Here is a 23838-nt window from a genome sequence, read left to right on the forward strand (position 1 = left end):
ATGAGCTGTGTTCTAATAATGTCTTTCTGTTTTCTCAGGTAGTTCTCAGCTAAAGCTGCCATTTATTTCCATATGCTGTAAAGTGAAATAAAATATACGTCTTGGGGGTGCCTGGGTGGTTCAGTTGGTTAAGCGTCTGACTTCAGCTCAGGTCATGATCTTATGGTTCGTGGGCTCAAGCCCCACATCCAACTCTGTGCTGACAGCTTGGAGCCTGCTTTATATCCTCTGTCTACCTCTCTATGTGCCCCTCCCCAGCTTTCTCTCTCTCTCTCTCTCTCTCTCTCTCTCTCTCTCTCTCTCTCTCAAAAATAAATAAACATTTAAAAAAACTTTTTTTTAAGATACAGATTTTGAATAGCCAGGATGGATTGCCATGAAAATTAAAGGAGGTGTGTGGAAGGCAGTCTGAAAAATCTAAAGTTCTATACACATATTTGTTTCTGCTGTTATTGTATTCAATAAAAATCAGAACAATGCCTATGATGTATCAGGAGCTACTTTAGGCACTGATGATTCAGAGAAATGATAATACTGATCTTTACTTTCAAGGATTTATGATTATATTGGGGAAATAGAGAATGTCAAATGTATTGTAAGTGCAATAAAAGAGACAAGCCAGGTGCTTGGGAGCATAGAATGAGATCCCTGACTAAGTTTTTAGAGTTAGGGATGTCAGAGAAAGTTAAGGAGAGGAGAAGAAGGGAGTCCCAGGTGAAGATGGCATGACTGTAGCCTTGAGTTGAAAAATAGCACAGTATATTCCCAGTCAGTAAAAGGATCAGTATGACTAGAGCTTAAAATATCAAGCAGAAAATAGCAAAAGGTGAGTCTCAAGAGACCAGATCATAGAAGGCCTGTATATTCGGTTAAAGGTTCAGGTTTTACCCTGTTGGTGATGGAAACCCGGTGAGGCCAAGGCATAACGTAGGCACTCAGGGGGAGTACAGGAGGTTCATTCGAGGGTCAGGGAGAGCATGAGGAGGATATTGCTGTAGTCGGGGTGAAAGTCTGTGAGAGCAGGGACCTAGGCAGGGAGAATTGGATACAACAGAGAAGGCAAATCTGAAAGAGTAAAGAATGGCAATGTGTGGTGATTAATTTTGTGAGCACTGGTGAGGATGACCCTCAAGTTTATAATTTGACTGATTCGATGATTTGCAGTACAATTTATATACAGAATACTGAAGGAGAATCAGGTAGAGGGGATAAGATATATGTCCATTTTTTGGCCATGTTTATCTCAACATTTCTATAAGACATTTGATTGAAGGTGTCCAAGAGGCAATTGGATATATGGCCCTGACTTGTGAGCAACAGATCTGGGTAGGAAATTCAAATTTGTAAGTCATAAGCATAAAAGTAGTAGTTAAAACCCTCAGAAAAAAAAGGTAAAGACGGAAGCCTAAGAATGCCAGCATTGAAAAGTTGGGCCAATGAGAAAGCCAAGAAAGATACCAGGAGACAGTGAAATGGGGTCTGAGGTGACCCAGGGCAGTGTCATGTCACAGAGGCCAGAAGAGTAGAGGTTCATGAAAGTGGTAAGATCCAAAGTGAAACCAAAGCAATGAAATCCAGTATAGGGACTTAAAACAAATCCTGTAAATTTAGAAAGCCATGACTTTAGGGGACCTTATTGGAGCAGTTTCACTACAAGGTGGCAGGAGAAACCTAACTGCAGTCAGTTGAGGAGTGAATCTGGGGCGAGTGAGCACAGTCTTTCTTTGCAGAGAATTTTGGATGGGAGGAAGTACAGGGATAGGATGGCAGCTGGAGGAAATTCTGAATCAGGACCAGGTTATTTTAAGAGCAGAGTGGTTGAAGGAAGGGTGGAGGTTGAAGAGAATGAACCAATAGTGGGAAAAGGGAAGCCTACATGGTAAAAGAGAAAAAAAAATGATGTAGTGTGTTCCCAAGGAAAGTGGGAGAGGTGGCCCAGGCAGGGTGGGGTATCCATGGAAAGGTTAGTCTTAAGCAGGAAGGACTTAAACTCTTAAGCCTCTGAGACTGGAAGGACAACTAGAAGGAAGAGAGAGGATGATTGTCGGGGAGAAGGAGAGGCAGGTCATGCTTCAAGGATTTAGGACAGAGTTCATAGCATTTAGTTACTCATTCACCTGAGGACCCATACAATACCTTAGCAGATAAAATACCCTTCAGAAGTCCCTCATAATCCTTTCAGGGTTGCTGTCTCACCAGCCATTGAAACATTCCCTCTGTACCCTTGGTTCTCATGCTGCTCCTCTCCCATCTCCATGCATGGGCTTTTCTCCAGCGGTGGTGGATACCCCCAACACACAGTGTTCCCCTTGGAATACCCATTGATTGTCCTCATTCAAATAAATTATAAACTATTTCATTCCAAGATATAAATATCTGACACCCAGCTAGCTGGGCCAACCTTCCCAGGAGCATTTGCCCTTTAGATGGATATTCTGGCTGTCAGGGGCCTTGCCTTATTAGACCTCACCCCTCCATTCAACCTTTCTTCCCACACTTCATCAATATGCATACTCTGCTCTCGTCGCACTTGTCTTCACTTTTGCAAAAAGTGAAGCACGTGGTATGGAAATCAAATAGTTGGAATAACAATTAGGACAGTGAAGATTTTCTGAGTCATCCCCATTGTCCTACCTGGCAGGGGAACACCTGTCACTCTGTACAGGCAGCTCTGTACAAAAGGGTGCTGCAGCTTCTGATACAGCATAATCCAATATACATTACCTCCATTCATTAGAAGATTTAACCTACAGATTAGGAGTACTCTTTACCCCTTAGTAGGGATACTTCCCCTACTACTTAGTAGTAGTACTTCCTTAGTAGGAAGTTAGGAAAATTTGAATCAGCGCTGCTTTTTAAAAATCAAGCTTACTGCTGTTTGCTGGTTAGTGTTACAATCACAGAAGCAAAGACTAAGCCATTTTCTCCTTAAAAAAAAAATAGTGTTTTTCATTATGCCCAAACAATCTCCAAATGAATAGAAGAAAAAAGTGCCCACAGGCGCTCTTGGGCTCAGCATCATACCCAGATGCCTTAACCCCAGATCTACTAGCTATGCACTGGTAATAAAATATCCCAGTGGCTCTGGTCTCTACTGAGTCTGGATCTAGAATGTACAACTTTATGATGAGGGGTACTGGTTTTAGAGTCAAACTGACTTGCTTCCTGACTTCACAACTCTGGGACATGTCTCAGAGGGCTGTTGCGAGGATTGAGTGTGATCATGAATTTAAAGGGCTTAGTGTTCTTGCTAAGTACATAGTAAGTTCTCAATAAATGGAGGCTGCTGTTGAATTATTACTATTAACAATTCATGCTCTGATTTAAGAAACTGCCTGGCTTAACTGGCCTCAGGAAGAGGCTGGAACTGCTTCCTCACCCAGCTTCAGCTGTACGGCTGTAAAATGATGGGTTTCCTTTTCGGATATATCCACATGCTTACTTCTCTCTCATCACTGATGCCTACTGTCTGGAGTCATTAATGATTGGCCACTTAGGGTAATCGTTTCCCTGAGAACCAAATGTGCTTACGTTCAGTGGCACCCACTGTAATGCAGTTACTTTTTTCCAATAATATTCATCTAGTAGATAGGCCCAGGATAAGTGAGGTCCATAATGATAAGCTACCTCCTCTTTGTTCATTTTGAAGAGACTCATTAGGGACAGTGGTCCTCAGCATTAATGAAATGATAGCATCTAATTATAGAATTACAGTTATACACACAAGTGCCAGAATTAGAGGACTTGCCACCTAACAGGTAATGTCACTGCCTGCACCTTGCTCTTGTTCTTTAGGATGCCTCCACCTTGGTCCAGATCTCATCCTTTCCTTGGGCCTGTTTTGGGATTCAGCCATCTGCTGAATGCTGGTAAAAGCCAAAGCTATAAACAGCTTGCTTTTTGGTAGAACAACTCATGCCTGAGAAAGTTGATAATGATTTCAGAATTTCTTTTAATTGAGTTTTTAATTACAACACAGCAAATATCCCATTCATATGTAATTTTGACAAAGATGACAAGCAATTTCATATTCTTTGGAGATCATTTGACAAGTGTGGGAGCCTATATTAAATACCAACTGCCTTGTTTTTTGGACAGGAGTACCTGACAACCACTTATTCAGGGAAGATCGGGAACTGGAGCATCTGGATCTCAATAAATTATTTGACAGAACAATCCAAGTGCTATAACACAAGCTGCTACTGGGAATGTAAATCTGATTGGCTGGCTGAGAATCTCGTTTTTCTAATTTATAGCCCACATATTATGAATTGGGATACTGTACAGCCAATGGGTGTTTGGACAGGTTTTACCATAAATAATTTTTTTCTTTCTTTAGACTATCAGCACGACAGATAAAATATGCAAATAAGTTCTTCTGAAACACAAAGCTTAAACTTAAGATGGGTACCATGATTCTCTATTTTTTTTCTCCTTTGGCATTCACTTAAGAGTTCCAGAGCTCCAGAACTACAATTAGACCAAAGAAACTGCTGCATGCCAAAGAGCAGAGAACCAGTCCAACAATGGCTGGTCCCTACTAGCACCTCCCATAAGTTTTCAAAGGTCATTTGTATGGCCATTACAATATCCAGAGGTCCCAGATGAGGGATCTTTTTCAACTACAGAGCAGTAGTCCTCAAACTTTGGATTTTGGAGACCAGGAAAGAAATTCTTAACTGGAGCCCTACTAAGGTCACCTTTTTAGTTTACCAATTAAAGATGTGTAAATTTTTTTCCCTTTTCACTCATTTGTTAATTTGTGACTATCTATTGAGCACATACTATCTGCCGCTACTAAAGTATGCCCTGGGAATGCAATGAAAAACAAAGCTAGATGTAATCTATACCCTCAAATATTTTATGGGCTTGGTGGGGGAGACAGTTATTGATAAATTATACTAATAGTTGTAAAATTCACATTGAGATAGGGACTGTGAAGGAAATAAATAAAATGGTTCTCTTAGAGCACGTAACATTAATTTTATATAGACAGAAAAGGTCAGGAAACCCTTCTTCTTTAAAATGTGCTGGGAGAGGGTTGCCTGGGTGGGTCAGTCAGTTGAGCATCTGACTCTTGATTTCAGCTCAGGTCATGAGCTCATGGTTTTTTGAGTTTGAGCCACCGCCCCCCCCCCCCCATGTGGGGCTCTGCACTGGCAGCATGGAGCCTGCTTGGAATTTTCTTTTTCCCTTTCTCTCTGCCCCTCCCCCCATTCATGCTGTCTCAGTCTCTCACAAAACAAATAAATAAACTTTAAATTGTACTGGGAGGTTTGGAGGCATCTTTGAGCTTGCTAAGTAGACACCATGAGCAAAGCCTACCCTGTTGAGTTAAAAACATTTATGGACAAGAAATTATCATTGAAATTGAATTGTGGCAGACATTTCCAAGGAATATTGCAGGGGTTCAGTCCTTTTTTAAATCTTGTGATAGATGAATGTGTGCAGATGGCAACTGTGGGCAACAGCACAATATGAGAATGGTGGTAATATGAGGGAATAGTGTCATCATGTTAGAAGCCTTGTAATGAGCGTAAACAATGAGTGTGTTCACCAGAAGAAATCAGCTGCTTCTGAATATCCCCTCTCCATAGCACCTGTTTTACTACAATATAAAAATCAGACCATGTGCATTTTCATATTGAACTTTTTTGTTAAATAAACTTTTGTAAGAGTAAAAAAAAATAAAATAAAATAAACTTGTGCTTGGCTTCAGCAGGTCTCAGACTATACAGGGCCTTGTAGCCCATGATGAGGATTTTTAATTTTATGCCAAGAGTGATGGAAAGTAATTATTAAAGAATTTTAAGAGAGTCCTCTGAATGCCACTGGACAATGGATTGGAGGGCAGGAAGAGTGGAAGGAGTGAGATCAGGTGGAACAGAATGTTGGTGCTATAGATATGATTAGTGTGACAGCCATGTGATGGTGAGTCGTTGGATTTGAGGGATATTTTGGAACTGGAACTGCTAAAACTCATTGATAGATTAGGGATGAGGGAAGGAAGAGAGAGGTATTGAGGATGACTGAATATTCCTGGCGTGAGCAACTTGCCATTTCCTATACCATTTACCGAGATAGAAGGACCAAGAGAGGAACACATAGAAGCAGAAAGGATCCCTTTTTGGGCTTGTTAAGTTTAAGGTGCCTATGAGATATCCAAAGCAGGCAGATATATGAATCAGAAGTTTGGGGACGTATTTTGCTGCTAGATACACATTTAGAAGTTGTCAGCATATCGATGGTATTAAAGTCATGGGAGTAGATAAGATTTCAGAGAAATGAACATTATGGAACTTAGAACATTCTGAGACTTGATACAGAAGGGAGAATCTTCAGAGCATCTTTCTATGAAAAGGACAGCATTTTAACACCCACAAAATAGGAAGAACATAATATCTGTTCTTTAAATAAGGACATTTCATTGCATGAAATCCTCCCTCCATTGTCCTTACCATTCCTATTTTGCTTCAGATCAGTCAGAAGTTTGTCATGGAGCAGCCGTTGCAAACCACTGCCCTAGAGTTTCTGCGACTGCCTTGGGTGGGAAGGACCTCATTTTGGTAGCAGAACTTCTTATCCACTCCCAGTTTCACTTGACCTCTTAGACTCTTCAGGCTTAAAAACACTTCTGGGGTTCGCACTCCTGCATGGCTCAGTCGGTTAAGCATCCCAGTTTGGCTCAGGTGATGATCTCACCATGTGTGAGTTCAAGCCCCACGTTGGGCCCTATACTGACAGCTCAGAGCCTGGAGCCTGCTTCGGATTCTGTGTCTCCCTCTCTCTTGGCCCCTCCCCTGTTTACAGTCTGTCTCTCTCTCTCAAAAATAAATAGACATTAAAAAAACTTTAATAAATAAATAAACACTTCTGGGGTTTCTAAACCAAAGTCATCCACAGAGTGACTTAAGATCCTACCATATGACATCAGTTCCCTCCTATCCTGAAATGTAAAGTCAGTTACCACCTACACACTTTGTGGCATTCCTAAGTCAGAGGGCTACACTGTCAATTGTAGTGTAGTTATATGTGTGCATCAGGGTGAATTAACACTTACATAGCCATCCTGTCCATTCCTCCTGTCCATCATAGTATGGCACCCATCCTGGTGTTCTTTGCTAGTGGACCTAGTAAGGGTTTCTGAATTGTCTCATCACAATGTTCCAGACAGCCATGATCAATCAGATTGAATGTGGAAATTATTGTAATGATACTACTAGCAATAATAACCATGTATTATCATACTTGTAACTATTATTACTAGTAATATTCTTAACGCTTTGTGTCATGCTCTGCACTAAGGGTTGTCCATTCCTCAACTTATGTAAGCCTTCACCACAACTTAGAAGGTTGGTTCCATCTTACAGATGAAGAGGCAGAGTCTGAAAGATGGACTTCCCAGGTGTACATCCCATTATTGTTTTTACATTGTTTTATAATAACATGCCATTATCTGCAATGGTGGAAACTCGCTGGGACTCCATACTTTTCCTCTTCAAACCCTCAGCACCTAATAGTGCTTGGCACATTTAAGGTGCTTGATAAATATTGAAGATGGTATATACTCTATAGTGACAGAACCCTTTTGAAGGGTGGTGGTTGTGTCTTTGATGATTTAGAATCTCTTGCAGCTTCTAGCATAATTCTCCATAAATATTTGGAAGGTTGAATATGTGGGTTTAAAATGGGCCGAAAAACTCCTGGAAACTAAGAAGGTTCTGACGGCACTGCTGGTGGAGGGATTACCACCGAAGGAGGATTAAGAAGATGCATCACCTAATATGCTGTGGCGGCAACTGTGGGTCTGATTCTTACTGAAGCATTCTTATTCATGACCTGGGTGGAGAAAAGGAAGAAGCTGCTCATTTTTGGAATTCACTAATAATTTCAATTTGGAAAGTGTGGTGAGCAGCTCAGGCAACAGAAATAAAAGGCAAACAACCTGGGAGACTTGAGGTATGTTGGCTGGGAATAATAACTTTGTGAGCATTTGAAAAAGGCAAGGCAGTGCATTCACCTGGGGGAAGGGAATCCAAACACAGAGCTGTTCTCAGGGAAGCAGATGCCAGAGCACAGTGATGCCAAAGTAGGCCCAGGGGGCATAGTGGTCTGCAAATTAAATTCAGGCCAGCCAGGCAGTCTGGCAGAATGAAAGGGAAGGCCAGGTTGAGGCTGCCTGTGCAGAAGGGCACGGAATAACAGTTCCTCTGTGGACACTTGGAGCTGGGCAGCACCTGGCACCACACGCTCTCTTCCCACCACCTCATTACTGGGGAAGCTCAGGCAATTTGGAAGAAGAGCAGAGAATAGCAAAAAGAGTGAATGAATTCAGGAAAGGACGTGGATGAAAGATCAAAAGAATTAGATAGCTGTAGTTTAGTTGCAGAAAGCTAAAGGGAGGAGGAGGGAAAGGCCTGGAAACTCAAATATCCAAGTCTACTCTGAAATAACCAACTGGAAACTTGCAGAATACCCATCAAATTGAGACCTTTCAGATGAAAATGGACATTTTCTTCCAAGCCATGGGCTTCTTGCCTGAACTGGCACTCTGCCTACCCAGGTGCTCAGTAAATACTGTCTTGTAAAATAACCTTCCTTTGCCAGAAGAGTATAAGATCCGGGAAATAGACCAATAGGAAGCACATTAGAAAATCAGCCAACCCTTTCCACCCTTTCCTTAGTGCCCAGTGAGGACAGGATTACAGGAACTAGATTTCTGTTGTGTTTTTCAAGTCAGACTCTTTTCAACAATGAAGTTGCCTCTTCCCATTCAGATAAATACAGAGCAAAATAGAAACCTCTGGAGCACAGGGAATGCCTAAGACACGGTTGGCTAGCCTTTGGTTAAATCCTATCATTGCAATTTCCTTTATGTCAAGGGGACTGGGGGGATGCTAATTTTTTCCCCTCCCAGGCGGTGGAGGAGGTGGGTAGTGAAAGCTGTACCTCTGAACTAAAGGTGGACTTGGTGGAGTTGAGTTTTAAAAATCCAAGTAGATGGATTAGGGGTTCTTTGTTTTATAGAAAGAAGTCTCTGAAAACAGCAACTACCTGGCTGCTATTGAGTCTTTGTTTTCAGACCAACTCCACTGTTCTTAACCTGGAGCCCGAGATAGTCAAGTATTCAGATTCCCAGCCAGTTGCAAAGCAATCACACACCTGTTATTGAGCTCCAGCATCAGTGGGCTTCTTGCGCTCCTCAAACATGCCAACCCTCTGAAACCTACTGTTTCCCTCTCTGCTGGGCTTGCTTACCCACCCACTTCCTTGTCCTATTCCTGCTTTCTGCAGGGCTGGCTCCCTCTCATTCCTCTCTTCTCAACTTAAATATCGCCTCTTTTAGAAGGTATCTTTTTGGAGTGATTTTGCCTCCAAATAAGAGGAAATCTTGTTAATAGAGGCTCCAGCCAGTAGGAGCTAAAAAGAAGTTCAGAGTAAACAGTCCGTCCAAACCATGGCTCAGCTCTGACTTCAGGGACCCAGGAGCCCATTACTGTGCTCCACCCCTCACCGCATATGGCTTCCATCTGCATCATCTCAAGATGTCTGGTCCATCCCCAGCATCACATCCATGCTGCAGACAGAATAATATACGAGGAGTAAAGGAGGCTGAAAGGCTTTTTTTCTAGTGATGCTCTTTTTGTGCAGAAAGGGCCACTGGCTCCAGAGACCCCTATGTCTAATTAGTTAGAACTGTGCCACGTGCAAAAGAGTCTGGGAAATCAATATTAGCTTCCCAACCTCAGTAGTAGAACAAGGCCAGGAAGAGGGGGGCACGTGGATAACTTTCAGGTAGCCAAACTTCAGTGACTGCCATGGTATTTGCCCTGGCCCTGCTTGGTTATTCTGTCTCATAATTCCCTGCTTCTCTTCATGGCATTTCTCATAGTTTGTAGATGTACATTGGTAAGCCCACTGGAATGTGATACATATTCTTTCTATGCCTGGCTGTTTTACCATTCTATCACCAGAACCTAGCTTTGTGCCTGACAAATGGAAGGCACTTAATAAATATCGCTTAATTCAGAGGCTAGTTGGCTGCTAGAAGAAAAGAGAAGCTACCTCTGAAATCATCATGTAATCACAACCTCCCAGGAAACTAGGATTCTGGCTGTCAACATTTGATTTTCACCCAGATCCTTTTTTATTTATTAAAAAATATTTCAAATATAAGGAGATATGTATATGTGAAAGAAAATAATGAACATTCAAATACCTGCCACCCAGCTCTATCAAATTCACAGATTTTGCCAGAGGCCTTTGAGGTCTGTTAATATTGTTGTTGAATTTAAAAACAAAACACTGCAGATGCAGTTGAAGTCCCTGTGTCTCTTTTCCTGTTTCTCTGCTCCTGCTTCTGCTCCTGCCTTTCTCTGCCCGGAGGCAACCAATGCCCTGAATTTGGGTTTACCAGTCTAGTATGTGTTTTTATATTACGACTGTCTATATACATCCTTAAGCAATATAAAACTGTAGCATGTTATTTTGTGTGTTCTTAAGCTGTCTATAAATACTATATTTTGTTCAAACACTATTCACATTATATAAATCTAAAGTATTATTGTCCAAACTTTTTAATCTACCTTGTTATTGATGTTTAACCATATTTTTGCACATAGCTATGCAGTGTCACAGTGTGAATATACCACAATTCAGTTACCCATTTTTCTCTCCATAAACGTTCGGATTTATCATTTAAAGTCTTTTCGTATTACAAATAATGATACTTACCATTAACATTCTTCAACATGTTTCCTTGTCATACGTGTGACGATTTCTTAGTGTAAAGTGTATACCTAGAAGTAAAATTACAACATAAAGGAAGTATATGTCTTCACTTTTCTTTGATTTTGCAAGAGTGTACTACAAAACGTTGTGCCAATTGATATCCTCACAAGTAGTGGATGAGAGAAACTGTTTCTGTATTCAACACTTGATATCAGACTCTGATTTTTGTCAATCTATTGATATAAAGTGATATCACATTTCACAGAGATCAACACATGTGTTAAATTTATTCTTAATTATATTTTAGTTATTGTTGTGAATGAGGTACTTTTTATATTATTATTCTTGAATGACCTGTTACTGCTCTGTAAAAATCCTGCCATTGTTTTCATGTTGATCCAGTATTTAGCCACCTTGCTGAACACGTAGTAAATTCTAACAGTGTGTAGATTCTCATCGATTATTTATGTAAACAAACTGACCATTTATACAGAAATACAGCGTTGTTTCTCTTTCTAATATGTACCTCGTTTTATTTTTCTTGTCTTATTGTGTTGACTGAGACTTTCTAACAGCATTAGAATAGTGACAGCAAGCATCCTTGTCTTATTCTAACTCTAATGGTGACATTAAGTTTCATTGTTAAGCTTGATCCTTGCTGTAGATTTTTGATAAATAATAATTATCAAGTTTAGAAAGTTCCCTTTTACTTTAATTTCCTAACAGTTTAAACATAAGTAAATGTTAAATTTCATTAAATATTTTTTGACATCTGTTGAGTTCACCATGGATTGTTTATTCTTTAATTTGTTGATTACTAATATTGTATAATGCCTTAATAGATTTTCTAATGTTGAAACATCTTTTCATTCCTAAGATAATGTACATTGGTTATCAAGGGTGTTTCAAAGAAACACCTGGGTCTTTTCCTAAAGGACAAGAAACCTTAACGTTTTTGAGCAATTATTATTTTGATTTGACTTCATGTAAGTTTCTCTTTAGATCTGTGTGTGTTTGGCACATCATTTCTTTATTTCTTTCATTTTTTGGATTTTCTATATTTTAAAAAATGGAACATGTGAAAGTTGTATAATAGTAACAAAATATATGCACAGGGAGAGAGGAGGAAGATGGAAGTGTTAGCTCTGCTTATTTTGGACCATGAAATGAAGGGGAAGAACTTCTGATCAGCAGAATTTCTAGGGTAACTTGATTGAGTGCCATAATTAGTTTATTTCCTGAGTAGGTGAATCATGCTGGCCATTTGTCTAGAAACCTGGTGACACTTGTATCTAGTCATTTAAGAAAGAAATCCGTAATTGCCCCAGGTAGCTGGGAATTGCTTGTGAAGTAGGAAGGCTTGTCTTCCTAAAAGCTATCCTGGGTAGCACTGAGGTAGCTGGTGATGGAGAATGCATCTGCTCTTATTCTTTTAGAGCCACTTTTGGTTTTTCTCTGTTTTTATTCATCTTTGGTAATCACATCAGTTTTGAAACTTACATACATGTAAAACCTTTTGTAGTTCTAATACTCAGCAAAGGAACTATGCTCTGTTCAATGATTAGCGCTTCCATATTTTAAAAATTATTTCAATATAATTGCTCTTGGTGGTAAAACTGCCAGGTCATTGTAGAAATAAGGTTTTGATGGTTGTTGAACAGTCCTGTTTCTGAATATCTGTTCTAATTGTATGCACATATTCGTACAATTACTGTATTACCAAAAGAACTGTATACAAATAGTAGCAATAATGTGATGTCCCGGTCTGTTGGCTTTAAAAAAGATTTCAGAAATTGATTAAAACACTTAATGTTGGTTTTTAACTCAAGGACTTGTGAAGCAAATGACTCATTCCACTTGGAAACGTGTTACAGAGAGAATATTCTTTTCTCCTTCCCACTTCATTCTATAGAGCATAGGGAGAAAGATACCAAACTCCTGGGAGTTATCTCCTTGATTAACTGTGAAGTAATAAACATAGGAAGGCAGCAACAACTCAAGCAGTTGGGTACTAAATCTCCACCTTTATGGCCCGCATTTGCCAACTGTCTCCATATTTGACAGATAAAATGCATCTGTGAATTTTAAGCTTCTCAGGTTACAGTTAAGATATGTAATTAGATTTCAAGATATACATCTTACCCAAAACTTCTGCTGGGCTGGGGGGGGGGGGGAGCCAATTAAGTCAGGTTTACTCAGCTTCGAAACAAAACTTCAACTTAACAATGGATGGAAGAACCTAACTAATGAGAACACTCCACATGGCACATGTTATTGTTTGTTGGAGACACTGTGTGCTCTGGGACACAGGCTGTTACTTTTCCGAAAGCTAGAGTCCGGAGGTTTACTTGGTTAATAAAGCCAGTTCCTTAAGAGATATAGTTTGATGTATGAGCAGGTGGAAATTAGTATTTTGAACATTTGCTGCATACAGTTTTCTAAGCATTTATACTCATTGAATGGAAGTTAACTATCTAAGAAACTGTATTAACTCAAACAGGCCAGTAAAAAACTGCTTCAGTGCTCTGAAGCAAAACTACATTCCATGAAAAGCATACACAATAGGTATTCTGTCATTTTATAGTTAGAAATGGAGGTTCAGAAAAGTAGAATAATTTGCCCAAGTTTATCTAAGTGTCTCCCTCTCTCCTCTGTGAAATGAAAATAGACTAGCTGATTGTTGCCTTTTGTAAAATAGCCTTAATGCCCTTAAAAGTAAAAGCTTCCTTGGATCATATAAGAAGAGATTTCATTAAGACAGTAGATATATCAGCTCATTAGAGCAAGCATATATTTTATTGTTCACAGACACAGGAAATTCATGTGGGATGAAGTTACTATATACCTTCAAGAAGATAGTAGTCTAATCAGGCAGATAAATACATGAAGAATTACTTGAAAGAATTAAAAAACGAAATATCAAGAGATGCAAGGTAGGCCGATACTTAGAAGTGAATTGTAATTCCTCTGGACTTCATTTGTATCAGCAGTGAAACGATGGGGCGGGGTGGACAACTACTTCCCTTAAAAGTTTCTTCCTGCTCCCTGACAGAGGTTGGGGAGCCTGAGTGCATATACACAGATCAATTTGGAAAACACAGCCAGTGCTGACTATCAAAGCAAAGTGGGGCGGGTCATTCAAGATCTCCTGGAGATGAGATTGGAACAGGATCCAAAGAAGGTGAGACATATTGATTAGTTCAGAGGGGATATTCAGATATGAGGGTAAAGGTAGAGTGAGGATATTGATTGAAGTGGAGATAGAGTGAGAAAATAGCAGGTATAAAGAAAGGTGCAGAGTGACAGATTGAATAAATTTTTCTAAAGTAGACAGCTCAGGAAAATTGAAGGAAGAAGTTGATAAAGCACCTTAGGATTACCAGTGATCAACTTGTTTTAAGCCCCTGTGTGTCAGAACAACCAAATCAGAAACTCTGGGAAGTAGGATGGTGTGTGTTTTTTTAAGGTTTATTGAGATATATAATTCACATATCACATATTTCACCCGTTTAAAGTTTATAATTCAGGGTTTTTTAGTACTGCGCTGTGTGTCCATCAGCACAATCAATTTTAAAACAATTTTTATCACCCCCCTCAAAACTGTACCCGTTAGTAGGCACTCCCCAATATCCCTAATTCACCTCCCAGATCTAGGCAGCCACTAATGTATTTCTGTCTGTACAGATCTGCCTGTTCTGAATATTTCATATAAGTGGAATCATATAATAGATAGCCTTTTGTGACTGGCTTCTTTCATCTAGCATGATATTTTTAAGGTTCATCAATGCTGTATGTAGAATGTATCATCACTTCACTATTTTTTATAATGGAAAAATACTCCATTATGTGGATATATACCTATACATTTTATTTATTCATTTATCAGCTAATGAACATTTGTATTGTTTCCACTTTTTGACTGATATGAATAATTATGCTATGAACATTCATGAACAAATTTTGTTTGAACACATGGTTTCATTTCTCTTGGATATATACCTAGAAGTGGAATTACTGGATCATGTGCTAACATTTTGAGGAACCGACAAGATTGTCTTTCAGAGCAGCTACACCATTTTATATCCACAGCAGCAATGTATGAGAATTTTAGTTTCTTCATCTTTGGCAACACTTGTTATTATCTTATCTTTTTGGTATTATTCATCCTAGTGGATGTAGAGTGGTATCTTATTTGGGTTTGATTTGCATTTCTGATACCTAATGATGTTGAACATCTTTTCATGTGCTTATTTTCCACTTGTCAATCTTCTTTGGAAAAAAGTCTATGCAAATCCTTTGCCATGTTTTAAGTGAGCATCCTTTTGTTTTTGTTATTGAGTTATCATAATTTGTTATGTGTTCTAGACACAAATCCCTTATCAGATGGATAATTTGCAAATATTTTCTCTCATTTGCTATTGCTGTCTTTTCACTTTCCTGACAGTTTCCTTTCAAGAACAAAAGTTTTTAATTTTGATGAAGTCCAATTTACACATTATTTATTTTGTCCTTTGTGTTTTTGATGTCATATCTAAGAAGAAATTGCCTAAGCCAAAGACAGGAATATTTACTCCTGTATTTTCTTTTAAGAGTTTTATCGCTTTAATTTATACTTATATCTGTAATCCATTTTAGTTAATCTTTGTGGAGGGTGTGAGGAAGGGGTACAGCTTCATTCTTTTTCACGTAGATATGCAGTGATCCCAGGACTATTTGTGGCAAAAACTATTTCCCCCCACAATGAATTGGCTTGGCCGTGTTGTCAAAAATCAATTGATCATAGATGCATGGAGTAAATTTTGAAATCAAAAAGTGTGAGTCCTCCAACTTTTTCTACTTCTTTTTCACGATTGTTTTGGCTATTCCATATTCCTTAAGTTGCCATATAAATTTTATGATTAGGTTATAAATGAGATGTGGGCTTTTTCAAACTACACAGGTGATTCTAATGCGTAGTCAGGGTTGCAAATCACTGATATAGGTCTGAGAAACACAAATGATGTTTGTTGATCTACTAATATGCATCTAGCTTCTGCACTGGGTAACTTACATTTTTTTCTTAAATCATTTGATCCCCCATAATAACATTATGCGACAGTCACTATGATCTCTAATTATAGGTGATAAATCGGAGTCAAAATCTTGTCCATAGTTACTTGGTAGTGATGTTGAGATTTAACTCGTGTTGACTATTCCAATTCCTTACCCAAGAAATGTAGATCAGATCATCTGGAAACTAACTCTTACACACCTATGGTCTTTGTATTACTATTATAACATTCTTATTAGAAAGAAAATAAATCAAGTTTGTGTGGTATGGCTGAATCATAAAGGCATATAAGAAGAACATGACAAAAGATAAAGCTTCTTAGATAGGAGGAGCCATGGTGTTTCCCAAATGACAGACTGTGATAAATATTTCATATTCCACAAAAGCATTTTAGGGGGGCAGTCTGCTCAGTTTTTAATAAAGTTAAATTTACTTACAATACTTGGCCTCTGAGATTATTTTCTTTACTGGAAGGTGCATCTATGTAAAACATTCTTGTTAAATTATGTAGAGAATGTATAAACATTATTTGTTTTACCTTTTTCTCTTCTGAATAATAATGGAAAGTCTAAAACCCTATGTAAGTCTCCCAAAATTGTTTATTTTACTTTGCTACTTCAGGAAGCCCAAGTCTAGAAACCAGTACCATACAAAATAGTGAGCTCCTGAAGAATTTTGAGTGTGAAGTGAAATGAAACCCTTAAGTTTACATGTAAGAAAGATCACCTTTTCAACAAATGGTGTTAGGACAACAGCATATCCACATAGCAAAAAATGAAATTAGAATCCTACTTCACACAATATACAAAAATTTAAAAAATGGATAACAGACTTAAACGTAGGAAATAAAACTGTAAAAATCCTGAAAGAGGGGTGCCTGCGTGGCTCAGTCAGTTAAGCATTCAACTTTAGCTCAGGTCATGATCTGGCAGTTTGTGAGTTTGAGCCCCACATTGGGCTCCCTGCTGTCAGAACAGAACCCATTTCGGATCCTCTGTCTTCCTCTCTCTCTGCCCCTCCCCCACTTGTTCTCTCTCTCTCTCTCTCTCTCTCTCTCTCTCTCTACCCCAAGATAAATAAATAAAATTTATAAATAAATAAACAAATAAATAAATAAAACTGAAAGAAAAATAAGAGTAAATATTCATGATTTTGGATTAGACAATGGTTTCTTACACTCAACACCAGAAGCACAAGCAACAACAACAACAAAGTAGATACGCTGGACTTCACTAAAATTTAAAACTTCTGTGCTTGAAAAGATACTGTCAAGAAAGTGAAAAAACCAACCCACAGAAAATGAAAGAAGATATTTGCAAATTGTATTCTTGATAAGGGATTTTTATCTAGAACATATGAAGAGTTACTACAACTCAATAACAAAAAGATAAATAACCTAATTAAACAATGATTTGAATAGAGAAAGGATTTGAATAGATACTTCTCCAAAAAAGATACACAAATAGTCAATAAGCACAGGAAAAGATGTTCAACATCAGTAGGTATTAGACAAATGCAAATCAAAACTACAATGAGATTCCACTTTGTAACCACTAGAATGGCTATTACCAAAAAGATAGACAATAACAAGTGTTGACAAAGATGGAGAAACTGAAACTCTGACATATGGCTAGTAGGGATGTAAAATGGTGCAGCTACTCTGAAAAAACACTCATATTTCCTCAAAATGTTAAACATCCAGTTGCATATAGAGTAATTTTACCCTAAGAGAAGTGAAAACACATGTTTTCACAAAACTTGGCCATGAATGTTCATAGCAACATTATTCATATCAGCCAAAAAGTGGAAACCCAAATATTCATCAAGTGATAAATATCTTTTAAAAATATGGTATATACATAAAATAGAATACTCAGCAATAAATTACTCAGCAATAATTTATTACTCAGCAATAATATTACTCAGCAATAAATAGTATGGATAAGTACTGCAAAATGGATGAACATTGTAAAACATTATATTAAGAGAAAGAAGCTAGTCACAAAAATCCACTTCTATCAAATGTCCAGAATGGGTAAATCTATAGAGAATGAAAGTAGATTGGGGCAGGGGCATAGAACTGGGACAAGAATGAGATGAACTGCTAATGGGTGCAAAGTTTCTTTGGGGCTGATAAAAATGGTCCAAAAAGTAGATTGTGACAATGATACACAATTCAGTGAATATACTAAAGACTACTGAACTGTATACTTTAAAGGAACTAATAATATGGTATGTGAATTACTACAAAGCTATTAAAAAAAAAAGATTGTTAAGTGTCAATATGGAAAACAGGATGTTAGAGACTGACACTGTAGATAAGGAAATAAACCAAACAGGTGTTGACATAATCCAAGGAAGTGATAAGCTGGGCCCGAACTAACAGTGGTACTTTGGGGACAGGTCCAGGATCAGAAGGTAACCAGGCAAACTAACTCAACATCATCCTTGATGGCTGGTAACTGTCAGTTTATTTAGAAACACCCAGAGCTGGGGGCGCTTGGGTGGCTCAGTCAGTTAAGCGGCCAACTTCGGCTCAGGTCATGGTCTCGCAGTCTGTAAGTTCGAGCCCCGCGTCGGGCTCTGTGCTGACCGCTCGGAGCCTGGAGCCTGTTTCGGATTCTGTGTCTCCCTCTCTCTGACCCTCCCCCGTTCATGCTCTGTCTCTCTGTCTCAAAAATAAATAAACGTTAAAAAAAATAGAAACACCCAGAGCTGAGGCCTCTGTCATTGGTTCCTATCCTCCAGCTGGCCTAACTGGAGAATCATTTTTAAATAATTTTATTGTTTAGGATCAAAATTTTCTTGTCTGCAACATTTACCCATTGTTTTAAGTCTGCCTCATAAAAATAGACACGTTGCTTTAAGTTTTGAAAATTTTGTTTGTTTAGTAAATGATCAGGATCTGTTGTGGTTTTTAGGTTATATAAATGTCTGTACAATGAAAGTCAGAGAGGCTAATTCTCAAATTAGAAATCTATAGTTGGAACACTGAAAACTTAACCAGATGTGCAGATGAAGGGATCGAACCCTTTGTAGTGTTGGACCAGCTCTCTCACCATAATTACATCTAGGCTGTACAGAAAAGGCATAGTAGTCCCAGCACCATGTGGAGTTTTCACTGGTGGCGTCTCTTTGGAATACCGAGAAGGAACTATTGATACTCCTGACATCCAGGTTAATCAAGATGAGATCCTTTTAGGCAACCTAACAATATGTTTACATTACACACACAGAATTTTTCTGTTAAGATTCCATTAAATATTTAACACCACTAAAGAAAAATATGTCCAGCAATGTAGCTGTATCAAAATGGGAAATCAATTAGTTTTCAATCTTGTTTGGCAACCCTCTCACTAAACCAGGCGGGCAGAAAACCTGTAGAATGAGAGGAAGGGATGTTAGGCCTTAAGCCAGAGATGGAATTAAATCTCTGTTGGTCCATCTACTTTAAAACCTGCATCCCTTTCTGTGTGCCATCAAAGGGACAAACTTGGAGAGGCAGATGCCCGACATCGCTTTTGTCTGGAGAATCAGAAGTGTTACAGAGTCATGCTGATTGTTTCCAGCACTTTCTTTAAAATGTTCTTTTCACCCATACAGTTTTCTCTGGTATTCCCCAAAGGAAGATAGTAGTTGGGATTTCAGAGTCTCGGCAACACCCTAATGACAAAGTTAGGCATATTTAGTGACCAATTTAACTTTCATACTCCAAAGCAGTAGAAATAATAGCAATAATAACAGTAATAAAAATATTTTACATTTATTTAGCATGGTACGCTTACAAAGCACTTCACATACATTGTCTCATTTAATTTACCCAGTGGAGAAAACTGTGCTATTTAACTGTTCAATATATGTTTAATTTGATTTTATTATGAAAAAATATGAAGCAAAAAGTTTTCCTCCATAGGAAAATAAAGGCCATAGAAGAATTTTTAGCATAGCTTCCATGGCAATGCTGAGCAATGTTCTTTCTCCCTTCTGCCCCCTAAACATATTCTGGCTAATAGTAAATGTTCCTAATACCTTCACCAGGAGTAAAGAGTAGCAATAATTTCTCCCATTTTGTCGAGGAGGATCCATTGAGTATCCCGGGTCCCCAGAAGAATAGACAAGAGGTATGGGGGTGAGCATATAATGAACTTGATCACATTTCTCTAACACAGTCGTAGAAAAGAAGTAGGCTATCCACTTCTCATCTGATAGCTTGCCTCTCGTTAGACCATAGACTTAATCTTGCAGTGTAGGTTCTTATAGAAAACTGGATAACCTATTGGGATGAACTGAGCACAAGAGATTTAACATGAAGCTAATAACGTTTGAGCCCCAGGTCCCTTAACTTGCATGGGTCCCTTTTGGAGGTAAAGGCATCACAGAAGAAGGAACTGAATCTTCAGGTATCCAGTAACTTGTGATTTATTTTTTTTCTTTCTAAATATTTACTTTTGTACCTAATTTGTATTTGTAATTTTATTTTTTTAAAAGACCTTCCTTCCTCCTAGTCATACAGGTTTTAGGCCTCATGCCACCCAGACCCACTCCTGCAAAGTACTTGATTCAAATACCACAGAAAAGGCTTCAATATTCATAGCAAGGCCAGATTTGGTGGTAGATCCACTGGTGATACAAAACTGGTGAGATCAAAAGATAACACGCCAAATTCATATATGCAAACTAAATCCCATGTCTTTATTTTTCTGAAACTGATCTAGTCTTCAGGCTCATCTTCCTCCTGGGTAGTAGAGAAACTTCAGCTTGGTAGTTCTGTTTGTTGTTGTTTTTTCTTGTTCTTTCCATTTAAAATACTCCTTTCCAGGAAAATGCTTGAAGTTTTAGAATTATCCACCACAGAATTATCTTTCTGTTTGTTTAGTAAACAATCAGAATCTGTTGTGGTTTCCAGGTTATATAAATGCCTATACTATAAAAGTCAGGCTAATTCTCAAATTAGAAATCTATGATTGGAAAACTTGAAGTGTTAGCCAGATGGGCAAAGTTGGTGCCTGGCTATAGGGAGTGGGGCTGGGGGTGCCCCTTGGTCTACGTATCCAAGGGCAGAGGGCCCCTCTGGTCTCACTGATTATGCCTATTTTTTTTTCTGGGCTCTCATTGGGTAAATTTTTTTTGTTTTTATTTTTTAAATGCTTGTTTTTGAGAGAGACAGAGACAGAGACAGCATGAGAGGGGAGGGGCACACACAGAGGAAGATAGAATCCGAAGCGGGCTCCAGGCCCCGAGCCGCCAGCACCGAGCCCAACATGGGGCTGGAACTCACAGACCTTGAGATCATGACCTGAGCCAAAGTCAGATGTTTAACTGACTGAGCCACCCAGGCACCCCTCACTGGGTAAACTTTATGGAGGCTTGCCAAGTTGGGAACAAAATTACTCCAGTTGAGGGCATACCCTCTTTAAAGCTTAACACACATGCCATCATCCTCCTGCTGTCTTCCAGAATACAGGAGGAAACTTGAGTTGAGGAAGTTTCTGGAAAGCTAAACACAGTCCAGTTCACTATGTGGGGCCACCACTGAAGTCTCTTCCCAAGCACAACCACAACTCCCCCTCCATACCAGGAGACATCAGGACACATGTCTTCTCATTGGCTTCCCCTACCTCTCCCTGTTTTCTTCCCACAGAAGAATTCCTCAGTGACAGACAAACACCCCTCCTACTGCCCAATCCCCATTTCTATTCCTTTCTTGAATGGGCTTCCTCTAAATCCTATCCTTCTCCCTAGAACAATAAACCTCAGCTGAAGTAATAGAATGGCCGCTGTGTTATGGAAAAAGCATAAATAAGCCTGATTTGTGCTCCAGGCCTGGTTCTTGATGTGTTAATTAAAGCTAAAAGATTTTAGAAAATCCCTTTCATTTTCAACAGAAACAGTTGTTAAAAACTATTGTCTTACTGCCTCTACCAAAGATCTGGATATCCAAAGTTCTTTATCAACTCTCCTTTTACCTTTGCAATCCTGCCCTAATAATCCTAACCTTCTCTGGGCCATATGGATGCCTCTGGAACAATGTGAGGATGTGCACAAAAAACTGCAGAAAGAAAAGGCACATTAACATAATTTAAAATTATTTTCTCTACCACAAGACTATTAAGAGGTCTTTTTTTCGGATTTTCTTTTGAAAGTATTTCTATTTTAAGCAGTGTATGTTTTTATTTTATTTCAGTTATCGTTCTAAGTGACAGTTTGGTACTCTGATATGCTTAAAAACTAGTGAGATAAGTACATATTTATGTTTAGTTAACAAATATGACTTCTATGGATAGTAGATGTTAGGTAATAGTGAATGGCAGATACCATTTGCATCCTTGGAGGTTGAATTCCAACCACCAAGGCTTTCCCAGATTCTATTCCAGAAGTGACATGCTATATATATATATATATATATATATATATATATATATATATGGCTGTAAGTCTGTATATCTCTCAGACATGACGTGATATGTAAGTAGCTTTCAAAGGGGCCTGGCTTCACAACTTGAAGGTAAAGAGCAATTCATATTTAAGACATCCCAACAATAGAGGGACTATGGCAATAACTTCCTAATTGGTCTTCCTGCATCTACCCTCTCTCCCTACAGTTTATTTTCTACACAGAAACCAGAACTTCTCTTGTAAACCTAAATAACCCGCCAGCGGCCTCTCATTATTGAGAACTCAAGCTCAAGTTCTTTACAGTGTCCCAGCAGGTCCCCCATATCCTACCTCCTGCCTCCTGTGACTCCATTCCAGCCACACTGGCTTCCTTGCTGTTCCTCCAGACCTTCTGCACATCCCTGCTTTAGGGCCTTTCCAATTACTGGAGTACTCTTCTCCGGGAGACTCTGCGACTCATGCCCTCGTTTCCTTCACACCTGCTGAAATGTCACCTAATCAGAGAGATGTTGTTGGACCATGCTGAATGAAGTCCTCTCCTTGCCTTACGCAGCACTATTTGCCTCTTACCCTGTTTTATTCTTCCTAGCACTTCCTCACATTGTCAGAATTCATTTTCTCTCTTGCTCCATTGGCAAGTATACTCCGTGAGATGGGATGTGCTTTATTTATTGCTGAAATCCCAGCTCCTAGAGGAGTACCAGGCACAAAGTAGACCATCAGTTACTGACCAACTCATCCCAGGTTGCTTTAACATTTCTAAGTTTTAACAAAAAATTTCACATCCTTGGAATCCACTTTGCCCCAGGAAATCCCAGACTACTGGCCACCCTACTCTCACTAAGTAGTTGTCAAATTGAAAGAAAGGGAAAAAAAAGAATAAAGACAGGGAGGGTGGGGGGGGGAGCTAAGAAGGAAAGGATATTAATATTTCCCTATTATATATGTGGAAAGCCAGAAAAATATTTTTGTACTATTTTCAGGAGATGCCTGGATCAAATTAAATATGTTTTTTAAAGCAGTGAGACCCTCTTGTTCTTGGTTTTGATGTTTCACAGTACCATAACACATCTGATTGGAATTTCAATTTCAGGTTTAATATACTATGCAAGCTGGTGTAGGCTCTATAATTATGCATATTCATGGGAGCAATCATGCCCTTACTTTTGATATGACTGGCAAAGTAAGGTACTAACAAGAGAACAATAATCAAAGAAACAGGGGGAGTACCAATTGTTATTTACTTATGACATTTTACAGGAAAAACTGAAGCAAAATGAAAGACTGTTTCCAATGATGTACTGAAACTAACAAAACAATGTTATAAAATGCCACTTTTTTTCCCCTTTACACAATAAAACATTTTAAAACTGCACCACTAGGCAGCCACTCCACCAGACGTAATAATATTCAAATGTGAAGGTACTTAATAATATTGCAGTTTTAATTTTTAATTCCTTCGATATTTCAAAGATGTTCTGTCTGTGAACAGCCCAAATCAAATCAAACTGGTACTGTCTCTTGTGGGTCCTTATACTGTGGTCCCAAGAACCTACTGGTGCCTCTTCTGGGTGCATTTAAGTTATTTACCTTGACACTTCTTCAACCTGTCTAGGGTGGGTGTATAAATTTGTAACCAGTTGTGGGATGTAATAAAGGAA

At 38.8% G+C, this 23838-nt stretch overlaps 1 protein-coding gene and 1 pseudogene across 5 annotated transcripts in view; both read left to right on the forward strand.

Annotated features, from left to right (window-relative positions):
- The window catches only part of ST6GALNAC3 (ST6 N-acetylgalactosaminide alpha-2,6-sialyltransferase 3), a 535914-nt gene that overhangs the window by 441574 nt on the left and 70502 nt on the right, over positions 1-23838 (forward strand). The window contains exon 4 of one of the 5 annotated variants that reach the window (XM_019837263.3): positions 4099-5090. The exons of the other annotated variants lie outside the window; for them this stretch is intronic. Coding sequence (XP_019692822.3) covers positions 4099-4108 — 10 coding nt within the window. The 3' untranslated portion in view covers positions 4109-5090. Of the gene's footprint in view, positions 1-4098; positions 5091-23838 lie in introns of those variants that run through there. 5 annotated transcript variants of the gene reach the window in all.
- Positions 5173-6773, forward strand: LOC109502402 (annotated as a pseudogene).

This window comes from Felis catus, chromosome C1 (assembly GCF_018350175.1).
Source record: "Felis catus isolate Fca126 chromosome C1, F.catus_Fca126_mat1.0, whole genome shotgun sequence".
NCBI lineage: Eukaryota > Metazoa > Chordata > Mammalia > Carnivora > Felidae > Felis > Felis catus.